This window comes from Myxocyprinus asiaticus, chromosome 11 (assembly GCF_019703515.2).
Source record: "Myxocyprinus asiaticus isolate MX2 ecotype Aquarium Trade chromosome 11, UBuf_Myxa_2, whole genome shotgun sequence".
Taxonomy (NCBI): Eukaryota; Metazoa; Chordata; class Actinopteri; order Cypriniformes; family Catostomidae; genus Myxocyprinus; species Myxocyprinus asiaticus.
This window is the reverse complement of record NC_059354.1, coordinates 17,067,187-17,088,524: the sequence shown is the minus strand read 5'-3', so window position 1 is coordinate 17,088,524 and position 21,338 is coordinate 17,067,187. Positions and strand designations below refer to the sequence as shown.

The window sequence follows — 21,338 nt, the reverse complement described above, 5'->3', positions numbered from 1 at the left end:
GACATTAAATTTCTCTGTAGTATACTTGGTTACAAGCACGTACACAGGGGATAGCTACAGTGGCCCAAGCAACTGCCCCTTTGCCCACATGGGCTGAGGTGCCCCTCTGGGTGAAATATAGACTATACTGTAGGCCAACATTTATTAAATTATCAAATGATTAGTAATGTGCACATCTAAAATTATGTTATTGTATTGTTGTGTTTTAGTATATAAAATCTCATTGTTTATTTTGGACTGGTTTACAACGGCTGTTAGATAATCGGGTCTACCAGACCATCGTTATCATTTGTAATCAGTCAAATATTTCTCTGTTTGCACATATGTCACTGAACATCTTCAATTAATGCCTTAAAAAATGTCAGTTCTAAATGACCTTTATTTACTTTAAACAAGAAGGAAACATATTGCAGGTAAAAGTGAAATTCATAATTGTTCTTCAGTTGTCTCCATGGAATGATTATAGATTTGATACATTAATAGGTTTCTGATTTAATGCTATCAGACTTTAGGTCTGTAAATTAAAATGAGCAATTTCTCTTCCTACACTGCCTTCGTTTAAGAAAAGTTTTTTTCTAATGTATAGTCATTTATAGCTTTTTTCTTTGCACATAAATGCAGCAAGTGATGTCGAAGATGTTATCTGCAACCACTAATCTAGAATAATTTTTTTTACATTTCACTTATTGTTAAGGTGGATTTGGCTTTGGGAAACTGACCAGCAGTTATGTGCCACTTTATCCCAAAGCAGAAATCGAAAGCAACAGGCGGTCGATTAAGTGAGATAATTCCGCTATGAAATTCCCTGCGAGAGCAGAAATCTTTACCAATCAAATGCTCAGTTGTACAATAGAGGCATGAAAGCAGAATGCTGCGCCTGCAAATTAGGACACACTAATCTGCAAGATCATACATGTTTATTGGTTTTGATGCAGGGCTTTTTTGTGTATGTTCGCCGGGATTCAAGGAAAAATGCTTTGCCAATATACATTATTATTAAGCTTACATATTTAATTGAGGGTGCTCTAATGTTCGCAACCCTGCAGAACCGGGCCTGCATCTAGCTGGCAGATGCACTGACATGATGGCAAAACAACAAGATACCTTACTTATCTATTAATTTATTATCGAACAGTAGTGTAGTCTACTAGCTCACCTTTTGCTGCACAACCATCGCGTAACACATCCTCGTGCTCTCTGGCAATGTGACATGTACGACTCCAAAAGGAATATTTGCTAATTCTCAAGGTCTCTCCACACTCCTTTTCAATTTCCTCGTTCTTAATTTTGATTTATACTTTGCATTTATTTAGGTTATAAGGTTTGCAAATTCACTAAAACAATGTTAGAGCTCCATAACATCCATTATTGGTTATTTAGCAGATTCCAAAACCAGCATATCACGAAGCGCATTCTGGGTTGAGCGAGCGGCACTGAGCGGCCTGAGCGAGTGGAGTGGAGACTTCAAAAAGGCGCTCACCGCTCAGGTGAAATTATCACCGCTCCACTCCGCTCACATGCTCTGCTAGTCACTGCCATGTATGCATTACATCTTCCCACAGAAATTAAGTATGATACAATACAAAGCGTTACAAAACCAATGATGAAACCAAATTCTATTGTCCAGAGCTTGCTCTTTCATAGCTCAGGTTTCATTTAAGTATATTTCTTTGAGATGTTTCACTTTAAATTTCTTAGGCAATGTAAAAAATAGATAATTGTTGACAAACAGTAAGAGTATAGAACTTAAATTGATGTGGATAGCATAGCTCAGATAATTTTGGAATAATCTGATGAGAATTTCATACTGAATTTCATACTGAAATCTCAGACTTTCGATTGCAAACTTTGGTTTCTTGACAAATCTGAGCACTGTTTGTGACATTTTCGACACATATGAGATTAATGGGGTCTTTTTCTTAGGAGAAAAATCTGAAAAGCAGACTTCAGATAAGACTTACAGTAAATTAAACCAAAAGTCTCCATTTGCTCTCCATTCAGTCTCATTACTGTCTATAAGAAACTTTTGAGACATACAGATTTTAGACCCAGTTTATATTAGGTGTCTTTAACAGTATGAAAAATGCTAATAAAAACAAATAGGAGTAATTTGTAAATTATATTCACCCTTTGCTGTATCGAAAGCACACAACTACACATATTTTGATGTTTTACCTTGTGAATTTTATTGGGTTTTTGTTTCTAAATGTACAGTAATTTCAAATCTGATGATTTCAACATGCTCCAAAAAAGTTGAGACAGGGGCAGTTTAAGACTAATAACAATTTGACGAGTTGAAATAACAAGGCGATGTGAAACAGGAGATGTTAAACAGGTGAGGCAATTGTGTCATAATACTGTATACTGTATAATGAGCCTCCAAAACAGCCTAGTCCTTCAAGAGCAAGGATCGTTCAAGACTTGTCAATTTGCCAACAGATGCTTCAGCAAATAATCCAAGCACATTGAGAACAATGTTCCCCAAAGACAAATTGGAAGGATTTGGGGCATTTCACCCTCTACAGTGCACAATATAGTTAAAAGATTCAAGGAATCTGGTCAAATCTCGGTGCGTAAAGGGCAAGACGAAAACCACTTCTGAATGCACATGATCTCTGATCCCTCAGACGTCACTGTATTAAAAAATGTAATTCATCTGTAATGGATATCATGAACATGGGCTTGGGATAACTTTAGTAAACCTCTGTTAGTCAACACCACTCGTCGCTGCGTCCACAGATGCAAGTTAAGACTTTACTATGCGAAGCAGAAGCCCTACATCAACCCTGTCCAGAAGAGCTGCCAACTTCTCCAGGCTCGGTCTCATGTTAGATGGAAAGTAGAACAGTGGAACTGTGTTTTTTTGTCCAAAGAGTCAAAATGTTTCTGAAAAACACAGCCGTCGTGTTATCCGGGCCAAAGAGGAAAAGCACCATCCAAGCTGTTATTAGCATCAGGTCCAAAAGCCAGTGTCTGTATGGGCCAAGGGTGTGTCAGTACCCATGGCATGGGTAACTTGCACATCTGTGAGAACACTATGAATGCAGACAGACTTGTACAAATTTTGGAGCAACATATACTGCCATCCAGCACAGTCTTTTCCAGGAACATCCCAGAATTGTCAGCAGGACAACTTCAAACCACATACTGCCCGGATTATAAGTGCATGGCTGTGTAAGCAGAGAGTGTGGATGCTAGATTGGCCTCCCTGCAGTCCTGACCTGTCTCCAATTGAGAATGTGTTGCGCATTATTCAGCACACCATCCAGCAATGAAGACCCAGTAAAATTGTGCAGCTAAAGAACTACATAATGGATGAATGGGGGAAAATTCAACTTTCTAAACTTAAAAAACTGTCTTCAGTGCCCAAATGCTTAATAAGTGTTATTAGAAGAAATGGTGATGTTTTACAGTGGTAAACACTCGACAGTCCCAACGTTTTTGGAGCATGTTGCAATCATCTGATTTGAAATTACTGTACATTTTCAAAAAAAAACAAAATTCACAAGGTAAAACATAAATGATGTGTAGCTGTGGTGCTTTCAACATAGCAAAGGGTGAATATAATTTACAAATCACTCCTTCTTGTTTTTATTAGCATTTTTCATATTGTCCCAACTATTTTGGAACTAAGGGGTTGTACATTACTGGGTCAGATCTGCTGTCAGACACCCTTTACCCTGCAGTGGTGATATTCTGCTTCATTATGGCCTGTTTCTCAGACAGGCAGTGCGTGAGTATAGCTAAGCGTGTATGCGTGCTTATGAGACCCTGCCAGTCACGCGCTGACCTTCATTCTCATGCCATCTCAGACAGGCAGAGAGTAGGCCAGAACCCCGCTGAGCCACTACTGTACTGGACTACAGTGAGCATGCATGAGTGACCCAGCGCCATCAGCCTTTTTGTTCTATCTCATTAATTCATGTTTGTGAGCATGGTAAAAACAGCCAGCACGCAGAAGGTCGGGGGAACTCTCCCCCACCCCTCTTCCAGCAGGGGAAAGCCACGGCTGGTCTGTGTGTTGGAGGCTAAGCGCCGGGATTGGCGAGTGTTGCGGGGTTTGTCTGTGGCCAGAGGGGAAATGGGGGTTAATAAGGAGCGTTGCTGGGTAGAATAGGAATGTTTGTCATGGATGAGTGAATTGTTTTTGTGTGTGAGAGATTATTGTTGTGACTGTGGGAGGTGTGCTGGCATGATTCATGTCTATGTCATACACATGAGTAATAATGCAGATGTTGGTCTGTGTGAGGAGTTTTGGCATAGTATCAGTGTGTCCATATGGCCTCGAAATGTTTGAGTGTGTATGTGTGGGGATTCCTGGCTTCAAGAATGTAGCTTGAACTTCAGTGAACTTTATTATTATGTCAATATTTGATATTAGTTGTAATGTTTATGTTAAAGACAAATTCTACACTGCACAGTAGGATTTTTTGGATCTGTAGTGTTTCCAGATGTAAAAATTATTGTATTACTGTAATGGGAATCTAATGAGAATCACCATTAAGAATAATGGGAATTACAAAAAACAAACAAACAAACAAAAAAATTCCAGTAAACAAATCCCAATAAAACGTCCAGATGCATTACAAGTAATGAGAATTTGGGAGGTAAATGTACTTAATTGTGATGAAAATGTCACAATGCAAAAATTTCTAATGGTCCTATAATTGGCCTCATTTTCTAATATATTAATTTTCTTTATAAATATAAGAATACAATATATCTTATATTTATCTTAAATGCAGTATAAATGTAAATATTAACTTAAATATAAAACAAATTTTATTAAGTTTTTGTGATATTCACCCCTTAATTTGCCCCACAGATTGATATTTCAAACAGCAGAATCTCATCACAACAAAATGTTGTTGTTATTTGATTGGTGAACATACAAGGGCATCAAAACTTCTCGAGGGCAGTATCTCCATCCATTAGACACTATTAATTGATAGTACATGGGATGCAGGCATCACTATGGCTGTAGGGCAGTTGTTTTGTGATCTTTCATTGGCTGTTACTCTACTAGACCTCTACTGATGAAGATCTGATTGGCTGAGATATTTCATATTGTAGCCATGGCAAAAGAATCATAGGCTCATGTGTACATCTGAAAACTAAGAGGTTTTTATGATTGAGGTTAATATGCAGTATCTTACATACTGGGCTTTCTAATACTTTGGGGGGAATCCACTAAAAATGAATTGTGTCCGTTGAAAGTGTTGTTTATTTTTTATACTGTTTTAACTCCCGATTCACTAAAGGCACTATGCAAATCAGACAACGGCACCCACAAAAATCTGTTCTGACCACAATTTTCACAGTGCAATTCCCAAACTTGCAATTCTGCTAAATTGTAGAGGATGTAGCGGACTACTGCGATCTGGCACACTTTGCTGGAAATGTAGAAATGAATTCAAACGCAGCACTATTTCAGCACTGATTGTGCCTGGTTACACTGGATTGTGGGAGGTTAGTGAATAAGACACATACAAGTATTTGCGCTGAAAGGCAGCACACAAATGTGGCGCAACTGTTTAGTGCATTCGCCCCTCTATAGTTTTAATTTGAGTACAGCAACTTGAAAACAAATGTCTGTTTGGGAATGTTTTCTCAGAAGATAACCCTACTACACACATTAATTCTACAAGATACAGTAGGAGTCCTGACCAAAGCTCCAGACAGCTAAAGAACTGAAACGACATTTTGCTTTCAAGGGGCACAAGTAGCTGTTGGGCGGCTCAAGGGCGACGAGATGGTGATTTTCTGTGTTTAGCAGTAGGTGGAGATTTGATGCAGTGTTTCTTCACAGCAGGCTGGGCAACACAAGGCAGACACACCTTCAGGCTGTGTATTTACCCAAGATTTCTATCACTGCTAGAGAACACTGCCCTGACCACACCAGGACATGTCCAGTACACTCGCCAATATAAATAAAAAACACTAATACTCTGGGATTCTGGGATCTATTACAATTTCTGCTGTTGTTTCATGCTGTTTTTTTCCATCAATATTTTTCCCCTTTCTCTCTTTTACTCTCTTTTTTTGTATTTCCTGGTGATTTAAAGGGATAGTTCACCCAAAAATGAAAATTCTGTCATTATTTCCAAACCATCCACTTTCATTGTAACGAAAAAAGATGCAACGAAAGTGAAAGGTGACTGAGGCTGTCATTCTGCCTAACATCTCCTTTTGTGTCATCTTTCTGATTTTATTCTCTTTTTTTTTTTTCATTTTCTCTTGCCTCTCTTCCCTTCTATATTTTCACACTTTCTTTTTGTAATAGGTTCTTATTTCAATCCTTTCTGAAGTATTTTGGCCACTTGCAGGTAAGTTTAAATATGATGCAATGATGGCTAGCTATCATGGTGGCCAGCATTACTCTCTCAAATTTCCAACCTGGTCTCATAGAATGAACGTTACTCTTTATACATTTTTGCGTCTTTTACGTTTACATTTTTCGACTTACGTGGTGCTTTCTACGTTTCACTGCAGTTTCCTGGTGAAATTAAAACTAGAGGCACTACAACAACTATGCGTTTTATTCATTGTCACACAAATCACAAGTACAATTGTTGATTATGACTTATATAAAAACATATTTTTCACTCTATTACTCACCCCCATAATGTTATGATATCAAAACACTTTTACTTTACAGCATGATTTGAAAAACGATACATATTAACACTTGTTTTACAGACCCACCAACATATACACACTTATTCTTGTATGATCAGCCTGCTTGGTAGCTCACTTTATAGAGCATCGGCCTTTGGACTCAATGACTACGGTCCGAATCCAAAGACACAAACATTTAAAAATGGCATAGAAGCAACACAAAATGACATGAAAAATGTGTTTTGTTTTGTTTTTTCATTTTGAATTTGCATCGGTTAGGGTTAGGTGTTGGGTAAGGATGTGTTTTTTTAAACTTTCATTTATATTTTCAGACACTATTGATTAGGTTTGGGGTAAAGTTTTAGGTTAGAGAGGTACATTTTACTTATTAAAACCTTAACCTTCACCTTAAAAACCTTGTCTGATTACAACCTCATTACGCTCAGTTTTGGCGCCCCCAGCTGGACATTTCACTTGAAAACTGCAGCCAAATGCGTAATGAAGCACATAATTTCAGTTTTGCAAAAACGTTGCAATGCTCACATAAATTTCATGAGACCAGGCTGCAAATTTCATTACAGTCCAAAAAGTCTATCTGTCTTTGTGTTTGAACCAGCGCACAACCACACAAACACTCCCACACATTTTCACACACACCTTCTGAGTATAATGAGATCTTGTTAATGCCATGGCAACTGCGAGCTTCCACATGCCAATCGGTCTTATCATTATTGCTTGTTTATGATAAAAAAAAATAACAAAAAACCTGCGACCTGCCATCGGGAGAGCGTTCACCACTGTCTCTAGTCGTACCTCTGCACTGTGTTCACTGGTTGCTATAGAGCTCCCACACTATCAGATCACACTCATGGAATTGTGGGCTAGCCTGTCATCACTTCCATTCAGACGCAGTGCCTCTCTTCACACAAAAGCGTTCACTGATGTCTTTCTCAGTGTTGGGTGTCCACACTAATGAGTGAGCTTAGTTTTTCGTCTGCCTGGTGGCTCATTAAGAACTCTCTTTTGTGTTTCAGTCACTTAGAACTATCCGACTGTCACTTCCCCCAGGCCTAGACCCTCAATCTGCACATGACTAACTGGTCATTTCCGAAAAATGTCTTCATCCAACTTTATAACAGCTGCTCATGATAGGACTATGCCCTATCCTGGTTCCCTATTGCGGGAAGCTCAGAGGAAAGTCCATAACACATGTTATGTTAGTATCCCCAGCTGCCCTGCCCCAGCCTCAGGGGATAGTGATCAGAATTCAATTAAAGAGGCATTCCCGGAATGCTTTCAGAAGGTTGAAATAGGAACAAGAGATGTCTCCATGCTGTTTATTTCCCCTGCTAGCAGCCACCTTGATTTGTATACATGATGGTGAATGACGAACATGCTCCATAAATGAGAGAGAAATCGTATAGGTCAGTTGTTCTCAGCTGGTGAGTTGAGACCAAAAAATTGGTCGCAGGTCTGTTCTGAACACAGGGTCAGAACAATGAGTTTATCAACTTTCAAAACGGGAAAAGAAAATGCTTCCCACACCTTTTGTTGTTGTTGGTTTCTTGAAGGTTGCTGAAAGCTTTTGTCCAATTAAACTCAACAGTATTTTAATGAAAATTAATCTGTAACTTGGTAGAACCTAGAAGCTAGATGCCAACATGGATAAGTTGTGTGACATGTCCTCTTCCTCAAAAACCACTAATATATCTATGCAAGATCAAAGAAAATATGACCCAGACTACATTTAATATGGGTTCATGGGTAAATAATTTACAAAATTGCCAATTGTCCTATTCTGCCCATGTCATGCTAATAATTTAGCATATTGTTGGACCTTTGAGGTTTGTGTAAATATTACAAAAGTTTTATATTTTATCTATAGGAGGTTTAAACAATGTTGGAACTGTGTTTAGCTGCCACTTAATGTCTTAATGTCAAAACTAGTTGAGAACTACTATCATATTGCAAGAAGGCACCAGGTGTCAACAACATTAAAGCTGAATGTTCAACCCTAAAGACCTAAAGACAGTAGAATAAAAAAGCAATGACAATGCTTCCCTCCAATCCACAAAAAACATTTGGAACTTGTCGTAAATGGTAATCATGGCTTCCTGCTTCTCAACTCACCAATCGGAACATTTCCCTCCAGTTTACCAAAGCAAATCTACACCTTTCAAATACGCAATAAAAATTGTTGGCTGTCAATGAAGCCACGCTGACCAGTATAGACTCTTCCATCTGATTTACAAAAGCCAATCAACACTTCTCAGGCAGGTGGGATTTGACACATTGCAGCCCGTGCTGTAAAGAGTAGTGAGTAAATAAAGGAAGAGGTGAGCTACGTGCTTCCTGTGTAAAGGGGAGAATTTGTGATGTGTTAAGAGAAAAAGTTCCATCAACACAGAAATCATTTTTTTCTCTGATTTTTACAGGCTCAATGGGGCCACACCAACTCTCTCTACTCTTTAAATGTTGTGTTAGTACAAGAAGACTCTAGAACAGAAGACTCTACTTTAGAGCACACAGGAGAGATGTGTAAACAGAAAGTGAGGCTTTGACAACGTACTGTATATGATTAATTACATCCTGCTGGCACACGCTTACCTGTCTTAAAGATTTCATAGCGTAGCGAGAAGCCTGCCCCCTGGTGGGCGTAATCTGAGACAAATTTTATGTGAAGAACGGGGCCAGAGGAGATGATTGCAGGGGGGGCGATGTTACTGCAGTGTCTTCCCAACAGATCAGCACTCTCTGAGTTACCATCCCGGATCTCAATGAAGTCGTACCTATGGAGAAATCAAAACAAAGGAACGTTTATGCAAAGATCAGGTGTGTGGGTAATCGTCAAGCAGAGTCGAAAGATCCTCTAAAAGGGAATACAGACACTTGATTGTTGATTGTGTGCTGGAAACATGAATCTATTGAGTTTTACTAATAGTTTGTATTTGTATTTTCATTTTTTTCTCCTAGACAGCAATGAGAATACAAGCAAAAGGATACTGCTTCTCAGATTTTGTTCTCCTGAGAAAAAGACCCCAATAATCTCACCTGTCTCCTCTATAATATCAGAAGAGATAATGTCTCAAATTTCCATCTTAAAAATGTCTCAAATTGTGCTCAGATCTGCAAAGATAACAGTCATCAATCAAAAGTCAGAGATTGCAATATTAACTACTGTAGTTAATTTTAACAATTTACATCTCTATACTGTTACTAAATTTCAACGATTTGTGTCTACTTTTATTTCCCCTGAGGGATTTTAGGAGAAATATCTGAGACAAAATAAAATATATATAAGAACTCCTTTAAGTCTTCTGAGTTATAAATGAGCAAACTTTGAGCACACAAAAATGTAGGCAAGTGCAGCAGCAACAACAACAACAGGTGTGAGAGCAATTCATCTTAGAAATGTATTGAAACGTATTAATCTCTACATCATTGTACACAACAGATGGAGACAGTCTCACATGCATGCACACAAGGTCTGTCTGCTCTGCCACTACTACATAATGTCTTTTGGCTTTTCTTATTTTATTTTTTACCCTGTTATCTGCCTTGCTAAATGAGATTATTGTGCAATGGCATTGTGATCAAAAGTAGTTTGATCACAATTAGCTATGAAAACTGTCAATCTTATTAACCTAATATGTTCTGCCTGGTTATCCTAAATAGATTCTTTAGATTTAGATTTTAAATGTGCGAGAGACTGAAAAGAAAAAAAAAGAGAGAGCTACAAGTAGTTGTTTTATCTGCTCTCTTTTGAAAATGTGTATAAAAGTTTCTTTAAAAAAGAAAAACAGAGATATGTGATACTGAATCCAGTTGGCAGGCACAGAGATGTAACAAATCATCGCTACTTAGCACAGTGCTATCGTGTTAATAAGGCTGAGGTTTATGAAGCTGTACTAGTAGAAACTCAATTGACATCAAAGTGTGACTCTACACAGCATGCTGTGCCTCATTTAACCAACAATTCAGCAAGCCTATGGACCCTTAGAGCATCTGCACCCTTCAGTACTAGAGTCATTGTCTAAAATGCTGCTCCAACTCAAGAGTCAAGTACACAGACAGAGAAATCAATGAGCCTGGAGTTAGAGAAAGCATGCTCTCTCTCTCTCTCTCTCTCTCTCTCCTCCGACAGGTTTATTTAGCATGGTGTATTCCCTAGCTAAAACGTCATTGCTCAGAGGTTCTTTCATAGTTCTGGAAATTTGTGGTTCTCAGTTATGATTAAAATGTAAACGTTTTCTCAGATGTTTCTCCTAAAATTAGGTACAAATCAGAATCAGAATCAGAATCAGCTTTATTGCCAAGTATGCTTACACATACAAGGAATTTGTCTTGGTAACAGGAGCTTCCAGTGTATAACAACACATAAACAATACAAAAACAGCAGCAAGACATAGATAATAATAACAAATAAAAAATAAAACTAATTATACACATACTTACAGACACACACATACATACATACACACATACACACATACACACATGCACATGGGTAGTGCAAATCTAATACAATCTGTTATGTACAGTGCAAATGTTTTTTTTTTTTTTTTTTTCTTCAGAGGAATGAAATAGCAGAAGAGGTTGGGTGTGTTGGATAAATATAAGAAAGAATAAACTGTATTGCACATAGTTATTGCTCAATGGGGCAATTTAACTGTTCATGAGATTGATAGCCTGAGGGAAAAAACTGTTCCTGTGCCTGACGGTTCTCGTGCTCAGAGCTCTGAAGCGTCAGCCAGAAGGCAACAGTTCAAAAAGGTAGTGGGCAGGGTGAGTGGGGTCCAGAGTGATATTTTCAGCCTTTGTCCTCACTCTGGAAGTGTATAGTTCTTGAAGGGAGGGCAGGGGGCAACCAGTAATCCTCTCAGCAGTCCGAACTGTCCTTTGTAGTCTTCTGATGTCTGATTTCGTAGCTGAACCAAACCAGACAGTTATTGAAGTGCAGAGGACAGACTCAATGATTGCTGAGTAGAACTCTATCAGCACTCTATACTCATCGTCATCTCGGATGAGGCCGATGACAGTGGTGTCGTCTGCAAACTTCAGGAGCTTGACAGAGGTGTACTTGGTGAGCACACATCCCTGGGTGGCACCAATGATGATTGTACAGGTGCTAGAAGTGAGTTTCCCCTGTCTCACAAGCTGCTGCCTGTCCATCAGAAAGCTGGTAATCCACTGACAGATAGACGTGGGTGTAATTTATTTTGGAGTATAGCTGGGATGATGGTGTTGAAAGCTGAACTGAAGTCCACAAAAAGGATCCTTGCATATGTCCCTGGTCTGTCCAGATGTTGCAGGATATGATGCAATACTATGTTGACTACATCATCCACAGACCTATTTGCTCGATAAACAAATTGAAGGGGATCTAGAAAGGGTCCAGTGATGTCCTTCATGTGGGCCAACACCAGTCTCTCAAATTATTTCGTGACCACAGACGTCAGGGCAACAGGTCTGTAGTCATTAAATCCTGTGATTTTTGGTTTCTTTGGGACAGGAATAATTATTGAGCGATTGAAGCAGCATGGGACTTCACACTACTCCAGTGATCTATTGAAGATCTGTGTGAAGATGGGGGCCAGCTGGTTAGCACAGGATCGAAGACACGCTGGTGAGACGCCATCTGGGCCTGAAGCTTTCCTCGTCTTTTGTTTCCGAAAGACGTGGCTCACATCATCTTCACAGATCTTAAATGCAGGTTGAGTAGCAGGAGGGGGGAGGAGGGGGGTTGCAGGAGGTATTGGTGTTTATGTGAAATGAAGGTCAGAGTGGGTGTGGGGTGTGAGGTTGGCCCTTTCAAATCTGCAGTAGAACACATTCAGGTCGTCAGCCAGTTGTTGGTTCCCTACAGGGTTGGGGGTAGGAGTCCTGTAATTTGTGCCTGTGCTCTGCTGTAAATTATGGTTTGTCATTGTTGAACTTTAAATAAATCCTAGTAGGAATGCACATATCCTCACAGAAACTGATATATGATGTAACAGAATCTGTGAGCTCATCCAGGTCTGTGGCTGCAGCCTCAAAAACACTCCAATCCGTGCAATCGAAGCAGGCTTGTAGTTCCCGCTCTGCTTCATTGGTTCATCTCTTTACAGTCCTTACTACTGGCTTGGTTGATATTCATTTCTGCCAAAACCGGGAAAATGGTACATGCTGTTGAATGTCCAGCAGTTCGTCTCTGTTAAAACTGACTGGAAAAAGACTACTAAACACAGGACAAACAAACAAAAACAACAAAAGAACTGAGGAGCTCCACACTGAGGCAGCCATCCACGGCGCCATCATGATGAGACTATTGTTGGCATACTGTTAGAGTATAGTGCTATAAAATTAAAATGGAAAGCATAGTTCATAACACGGTGTTGGAAAGTTTTGATAAAAAAAATAAGAAAGAGTTCATATTGAAATCTCGGGGTGAAATTCACTAAACAAAAACTTTATTTATTAACCCTCAATCTAAATGCACTGGAATATCATTGCGCCATGAGTATTTAGTGAAACCAGTGCTAAAAAAAAAAAAAACATGCATATATTAAATATCTGTGGGTGCATTATCAGTGAATTCCTCCCTCAGACTTTTGATAGCAGACTTCAGTATCTTGGCAAATCTGAGCACAGTTTGAGATCTCTTCTGAAAAATTAGAAGACAAACGTGAGGGTCTTTTTCTCAGTAGAAAAATCTGAGAGGAAAGAGAAAGCAAAAGTCTCCATCTGATTTACATTTAATCTCTATTAAATACAGTATGTAGGGTATGCCAACATCCTAATTCCTTTCCCTCCATCTGTTTGTCTTATTTTTGGCAGGCTGTAGGGTTTACAGAAACAGAGCTGGACTGTTTGCTGTGAAAGTAAAAAAGAAAAAAAGATATCTCAGGAGCTGAATGCACCAAGCACTCTCTCCAATCAAACCTTTGCACACTCCTCCTCAGTGCTTCTGATAATACATCCCACCAGTGTAAGACTGTCTGTCCTTCCTTCTGCCTCCTTCCTCAAACTGACATGACACACTGTGATAAAGGATGAAAACTTGACTGACACAGAGAGAGATATATAGAAGTATATAGGAACCTGATGCTGCTATCATTTTAGAGTTTGACAGACAGTGGCAGCTGTCTGCAACTACCCTTAAACACACAAACATCCATTATTTTTAAAGAGTTAATTTACTATAGAAAAGTATACTTTGGTCAGATGCGAACGCTAGGCATCTGTGGACAGGTCGCAAGACAAAAAGTTAGTCATCAGCAGAGTGCTCAAGCACTGAATTTTCAAACCGCACAACCTCAGAACGCGCTGAATCTGTATGAGCCTGGAACTATTTGCGTTAAAAAGTGAGTCCACAAGGTGGCAACACTCACAGCTGAGCCGTTGCTGTTACGAAGAAGCACTAGAAGAAGATGTGATCACCGGTAAACATCAGGAGACGAAGGTGGAAGACAAATGTATCTCATAGCAGTAGTAGCGTGCTTCCTGTAACCTCACCAAACACCTATGTATGCGTGAACAGTCAAATAAAGTACACTTTGAAAGGCTAGCATTCGACTGCATGCAGACAATAAGTGTTTGCGTCAAAACTGAAGTATACTTTAGGCTTAACTCTACCCTAAAATATATTTTTTTACATATTTCTAATTAAAAAACAAAAAACAAATGAACAAAAACATTACTTGCTTTATATATGATAAAGCACGACATCCCCAAAGGAACATTTTGTAGCTAATTTCTTAGGAATCTGACTGAGTATAGATAAGTAACACATATGCTATTCTGGGCTTTGTCAAACCGATTAAAACTTTTAAGTGCTTTTCAACTGAGATCAGAACAGACTTTTTCATTCTCTTTCACTGTTTCTTTCTGTACAGTATCTTCGTCTGTGCCTGTTAAAACTAGCTGATTCATCACAGTTTCCAATGAACTAAGATATGAGTCCTGCTACAAAAACACCGTTCACCTACCACTGAGGACACGTGCTGTGTGGGCCCATTACAGTCACATGGGCTGCAAAAAACAACAAAACACTGGCTTGCATTTGCGGCAGATGCAAAGGTAATTAGATTTAGATGGATCTTATAACTTAATGTTGTTACCATGGTGAATCTGTTAAGGATGAGAATGTTGCCATTGTTGAACAAACTAAAGAAAAAACAAATGTGGCAACAAAAACTTTGTGTGATTTCCTTTTCTCTTTTGGCCAATTGTTATGTTGTTTTTCTTTGTATCTGTCTAGTTTTTACTCTTACTTTGCACCAGCATTTAGGGTAAACACAGGCTTTGACACCCTGAGTTAGTTTCTGTGTGTGTTTCATTTGACCAGGGCACAGTATCTGCAGATGTACCCCTCCTCCACTGTCAGAGCTGCCTGTTAATTGCCTTTCACACACTGTGTCTATATGAGGAAGAACTGTTTTTCACACCTGCACATACCTATCAAGCATCAGAAGTCCCCTGCAGATCCAGGCGTCTAATCTCACACACATTCTTGGTTACACAGGGTAAAACAAGACTCTTTTGTGATCGACAGCAGCATACTGCTTAAATTTTAAGTATTACATTTTTTATTAAAGGTGTCTGTGGTAATGTGGGCGTGGCCGAGCGACATCTGTGGAGAGTGAGGCTGGGGGAGATGAGTGGTGAATGATTTCCACCATCAGTCAGGAGTGACAGGGGCATTTAAGAAGAGGGGACGCGGCATACGGGGAGGGAGAGCCCAGCTGACAAGCTGTTTGTGTGTTGGCCAGTTGCGGTATGCTGAAAAGCTGTTTTGTTTGCCCCCTTGATTTGTTAGAAAGCTGACAATAATCCATCTATTTTCATTATCGCTGCTAAGCGATCTATTTTGAGTGGCTAAATGAGTGGCTCAACCAATGCAGAGAGTTTGGAGCGAGGCTACCTGTTTGTCTGGTTAAAGAAAGACAGGAGTGTTCAGTTCAAACTTTTTGAAATTCTGTTTGGTGCTGCTAGTTTTAGGTTATATTTGCCCTGGAACAGATTTTCAGGGGCATTTTTTTATTGCTATTTAGAATAATCTATATATGTCAAATACTCTAATTAAATCAATTAATTAAAACAAGTTACCCATCAGATCAAATAAAATCCTTGTACAAAAGTACCTCTAAATAATGCAAAAGATACAATAACACAATACATTGTAAATAACTGGCCTGTTACTATGTTAGATTAAATTAGCTCTACTGTCCACTGTCACTGTTGATTTTGATGCAACCAATTTTTATAAAAAAGAAAAAAAAAAAAAATATATATGATATGTGTGGGAGACCTGTGTGACCCCCCTGAGTCCAGTCCACCTTTACACCATCCATTGATTCTTCATTACAAGCGGAAAACGCGCATTGATCAGAAGAACCCCAAGGGAGCCGTGCAGAGTGATGATATCATCCGCTACTGTTCGCCTCACTCAAGATAAAATCTAGCTGTGAGGTTAGACGTGTTCATTTGTCAAATCTATCATGTATAAAGAGCCACACAAACAAACAGAGAGTGAAACTGCTGTGTAAAATTGTCCCTTTCATAGACGTTCATGCCAATCATCTGCGACTAAGAGGCTAGTCCGTAGATACAGAGCCAGTGGAGTATCACTGCCGTCCCCTATGAGGGTCCTACATGAACAAAGGCAGCTGTCTCCAATCCCCAGCTGGAGCCGGTGAGGTGTCGCATGGTCTGTGATCACAGCTCCGCATTTGGCCAGAGTTGAGAGGCTAAAAATGCTCTTCGGCTATCGTCATTTCGGATCTCCTTCTTCACAGATGACAAAACCAGGACGTCACCGAACACCCGTTCGCCACATAGTAAGCATGTGAAGTGAGATAGCTGTGACACTGGTGTTAATCTCCCATGTAAATTTACCCAGCGACACTTCAGAATACCCCAAAACACCTTTTCACTGTATTATATTAGGTCAAATAATCTTTGATTGACAAGTTTAGGACATCATCACCACTGGCAATCTGAAGTGCATATGTAACTTTAATCTCTAAATGATAGACAAACAGACTTAGGAATGAACATCTACTCCAATTCACTCCAGCTGAAAGATGTCTAACCCATTTAGCGAATGTAAATAAATATGAGTTTTGCGTAAAAAAAACCTCAGTCTTACCTGGTGGAACAATTAAAATACTGAAAGTGGTTCTAAAATATTAACTAAAATATGAGAATTCCCAGATGCTCAGATCAACCATTTACATCAGAATGGTACTCAAAGACACTTTTGCACTGCTGGCACCGCTGGCAATCTGAAGTGTATAATATAACTTTAAATTCTAAAGGACAGTTTGAAGCTTAATACACTGTATATATATATATATATATATAGTATACCATACTGTATGTAAAATGTGGATTCCAGTGTGGAAGCCTCTGGGACAATATCGCGTGACTTAATAAAATCCCTTGAAAAGAAAGAAAATGGAATACACATTCCTTGTGTATTAATATGGTGATAAGATAATATCAAAAACTGGAATACTGTGCCCAAGGGAGGTAAAGAGAGTGTACAGAGTGGAGATGGAAAAAAAGATAAAGATGAAAGAGAGGGATGGAAAAAGATAGTTGTAAAAGAGAGAAAAAGCCATATTTTCAACTTGCTCAGCCCCATTTCTGTACCCATGTCATTCAGGAGAGCAGCCTTGCTGATTGCATTACAGATATATCATGATAAATCAACCCATACTTATCATATTTATTCCACAATAATCTATTTATAACTTTTAGGAGTGGGACACATTTGATGCTGTGCCAAGGAGGCATTGGAACGATCTGGTGAATTAGAATGCAGTCGGTACGACAAGGCATGCAGTGAAGAGACAGAAGAGGGAAAGCAGAACGGTTCCTTTCGTGTAAGCTCTGAGCTGTGCATGTAAACTCAGATGCACAGCTTCTCTTGCATTGCATGTGGTCCTTGTCATCTAGTCAGGAGAATAAATTGTGTGCTTTTCCACTCCTCTGTCTTTATCACACTCATCCTCTGCCCTTTTGTGACCTGGTCTGTTCTAAAATCTAGTGAGCCTAAGCCTATGTAGGCTGCATTTTAAGGTATAACAAGTACGCTTCTGATGCGAAGGCTGTTCCAAATGATGCCTTTTTTAGGCCAAATTTTAAAAGCTAGCGTATACTTCATTCTTCTGCGTACCATTAGGTTTTGTGCACTGTCAAGCTCTAGTCTCTTTTGACTGCGAGCCCGTACTGATGAGTTTGACATATGTGCACTACGACTGCTGTGTGATACTCTTAATTACAGTCAACAGCAGCCGCATGTTCAGACAATGCACACAAACTGCATGTCTAGAAAAAATGGGCTGCACGTGGACAGTCCACACATACTGTGCTGATGATGAAATTTCTTTATGTATTATAAAATACGATATACTTAGAATTTATTCAAAACTGAAAAGTATCAATAAAATACAGTTTAATCTACTAAAGATTGACTAATTTACCCAATATTTTGTGTGTCTTCTATATACTTTTTAGAGTATCACACTGTTAGCTTAGCAAAATGCTAACACAAAACTCTATTAAACCAATTGTGAGTAGAGACTCCTGTGTGGTTCGCATGAGGAGCACTATTTGCATGTTGTTTCTGCCCATGTAGAGCATTCCAAATCGGTCACTTATATGGTTCAGTTCCAATACTGCCTTAGAAGGTAGCTGTCTCTTTAGGCTGTAGACAGCAAGGTAGCTCACTTTTGGAAAAGTCTCCAAACTTGTATCATTTCCTTTAGTAACAACTGCTTCAGAGCTTGCTTTCAGCACTGTCTGTGATGTGTTCTCTGTAGAGCATTGTAGATGCTGTGGAGGAAGCTTTTGCCATGGGAGTCTGGCTGAACAATCAACACTGTTTACTTCATCCATGTCTGATGAGAGCGAGCACTGACTGAGGGGAATGTGGAATAAAGCGATGCTGAGAATGGGCCGTGCCTTGGGAGATGACTCATTTTAATCAGACAGAATGACAGAGGGAAAGGGAGGAGAAAGAAAGTGAGGGGGAAAGTAAGAAGAAAAGAAATAGAACAAGAGAGCTGAAAATGTACAGAAAGAGAAGGAGGGAGAAAGCGAGACAAACATAGCTGGTTGTCATTGTGTATCAGAATGCAGGTCCCCAGAATGGGATGCTGATGTGCTGGTGTCCTGACCAGGCTTCTTAAAGAGATTCATTCCCCCAAAAGTGAAAATGTTTTCATTATTTACTCACCCTCATGTTGTTCGAAACCAATTGTTAGCCTGTCAACATTTACTTTCATTGTATGGGAGAAAAAATAAGATGCAATGAAAATGAATGGTGACTGAGGCTATCATTCTGCCCTTTGTGTTTCATTAAAGAAAGAAAGTCATATGGGTTTGGAATAACATAAGGGTGAGTGAATGATGACAACTAGCTCTATTAAGATGACCATGCTGGTGACCAGCTTCACCACCTATGTTTTAATCCGCTAGTTATAGCAACACCAAATCAGCACTAACCAGCATAAACCAGCATGAACAAGCCTGCAAATGCATGCTAGTCTAAACTGGTCTTTACAAATGGGAGGGGAAAGAGTGTGAATAGAAGACCAAGAATAAAATAATGCAAGACAGAAGGGAAGATCTGACAGAGTAAAGGAGAACTGGATGGAAAGATGAAACATGAGGGTGTGGTGGCAGAGAGACAAACTAAACTTTATTAGGGTCAAAGGGGAATGTCAGAAGTTCAGCCAGTTTTCAGCATGTGTGCACATAAACATGTTTCAGTCAGTCAGATTCAGGACCGAAGGGTATGCCTGGATATGATCCCTGAGCGGCATAAACGTATCTGACAGGAAAACGCTTCAAGTTAAATAAATTAAGTATGGCGCTTAGCTGCTGGTTGCATCCAGTGGAAAGATACTGAGCCGTTATTACCTCAGTATCACCATAGATCAAATAAACCGTCTTCCCACAGTGTCTTAAACACAAAATGTGTGAAGGGTGAGAGTGTATAATACATATGCAGGACCATCTCAAATTGCATACATACACACCCATAATAAGAGAAGGAAGTAGATTTATTAAAATCTAAAAAAATTAAAAATTGGTTATGAAAAGGCATTTTGTGTTATTACATTGCCGAAAAAAGAAGAGAAAAAAAGACGTTACCACATAAAACACATTTTATAGGTTACCAAAAAAAGAAAAAAAAATCAATGTAGACAAGCATTTTCGTGCTGGTCCAAGATGTTTTGTGCTGGTTAGTGCTGATTTGGTGCATAACCATGCTGTTAACCAGGGTATATAGACCATCTTTAACATACTGTAGCTGTGAACTCTGTCTTACTCTACCCATGTGCTGCACAAACCTGTGTCTCTTGATATTCGTTTGTGAGTCTCTGCAACACAATAGAAGAATCTGTCCATCTTGCAAAGACTTTGATGTAACACCTCTCCAGCATGACACAGTTTTCCCTGATGAAGCTAATAGGAGAAGCAGACCTCTAAACTCAAAGAATAGCTACAGTGTTTCCATGAGCAAATGGATAGATCATTTTACGACTTGTTTTTTAAAGCCATGCTTATGTTTACTATGCATGAACAATTAAGATTGTGTTGGGGCCCAAAATAACTCAATACTCCCAAATTTGTCATTAATTCATGTGCCTGGCCAACGAACAAAAACAATAATCACTACAGAAACAGCAGGGAACAAGCCAGGCTTGTCAAGAAAGCTAAAGCGACTTTATATTTTGTTGATTTTAGTCGAGAAGACTCAAGTTTTCTGGTCTTGCTTTGTGTTAAACAACCTGACATATAATTAGTCTATTTGTGAGGCTTCGCTTCCGTAATGGAAGCTTTTAATGTCTCTGTGATGTCATAGGCTGTAAATAACCATGCTTAACCTTTTTGTGGTTGAAATGGTCACAGGGCTTCCAAGACCAAGAGACAGAGATCAAATCAGATCAGGGTCAAGGCGGTGATCAGCTGAGCCTATAAAGCTGTAGTCACCCCTATCAGCATACTTGCCAGAGACTTACAACTCAATTTTAACCCAATTCTGCTCTCACCCCCAAACAACATCCTTTAACTAAAGACAGTTGAAATCAGCTTACATTCTACTCCACTAAGAAGTAAACAAGAAATAGGAGCCTCTCTTCATTTAACGTGAATTTTATTGATGGATAATTAGTAATCATGATTACTATTGCTCACACTATTGCTTTTGCAGGGGTATCGTAGTCAGCTAGGTTTATCCGAGGTGTGATCAATGCTGGTTGAAAACTTGGCAACCATTATACATTTTGGATTATCGTCTGTATTGTTATTATGCAAAATCACCACCACGTGGCAAGAAATGTGCACCTCATTCTGTTCATGTAACACGTACGTGGTACACATTCTGTCTGAGAAATGGAGAAGGAAGGCGGAGTGGCTTCCCGTGAGACTGAGCAAATTCAATGGCATTCTCCTCACGAATGTGCTTCTTATCTCACACACGCATCTGTGTTTCACGTGATTGTCGTGCACGCTGTCTCTGAAGCATGAAAGTGCGCACGAGTCCAGCAGGCTTCAATATTGTGCTCCACAAAGAGGGGAACGCAGAGAGTGTGATCACTCGCACTACTCAATCCGGTTTCTCTCTATCGTAGCACAAACTTCAAAACTGGTTTGAATTCTATTGAGTTTTTTACCTTAAAGTGCAATGGAGGAAGTAATACAGTACATCTCAAACCACGAGAGAG

At 39.3% G+C, this 21,338-nt stretch overlaps 1 protein-coding gene across 3 annotated transcripts in view; it reads right to left on the bottom strand.

Moving 5' to 3' along the window:
* Positions 1–21,338, bottom strand: part of LOC127447694 (neuropilin-2-like) — a 98,720-nt gene that overhangs the window by 63,378 nt on the left and 14,004 nt on the right. For all 3 annotated transcript variants that reach the window (XR_007898412.1, XR_007898411.1, XM_051709702.1), the window contains exon 3: positions 9,226–9,407. Coding sequence is in view for 1 of the 3 variants with exons in the window: in XM_051709702.1 (XP_051565662.1) it covers positions 9,226–9,407 (182 nt within the window). In the remaining 2 variants the exon portion in view is untranslated. The remainder of the gene's footprint in view (positions 1–9,225; positions 9,408–21,338) is intronic.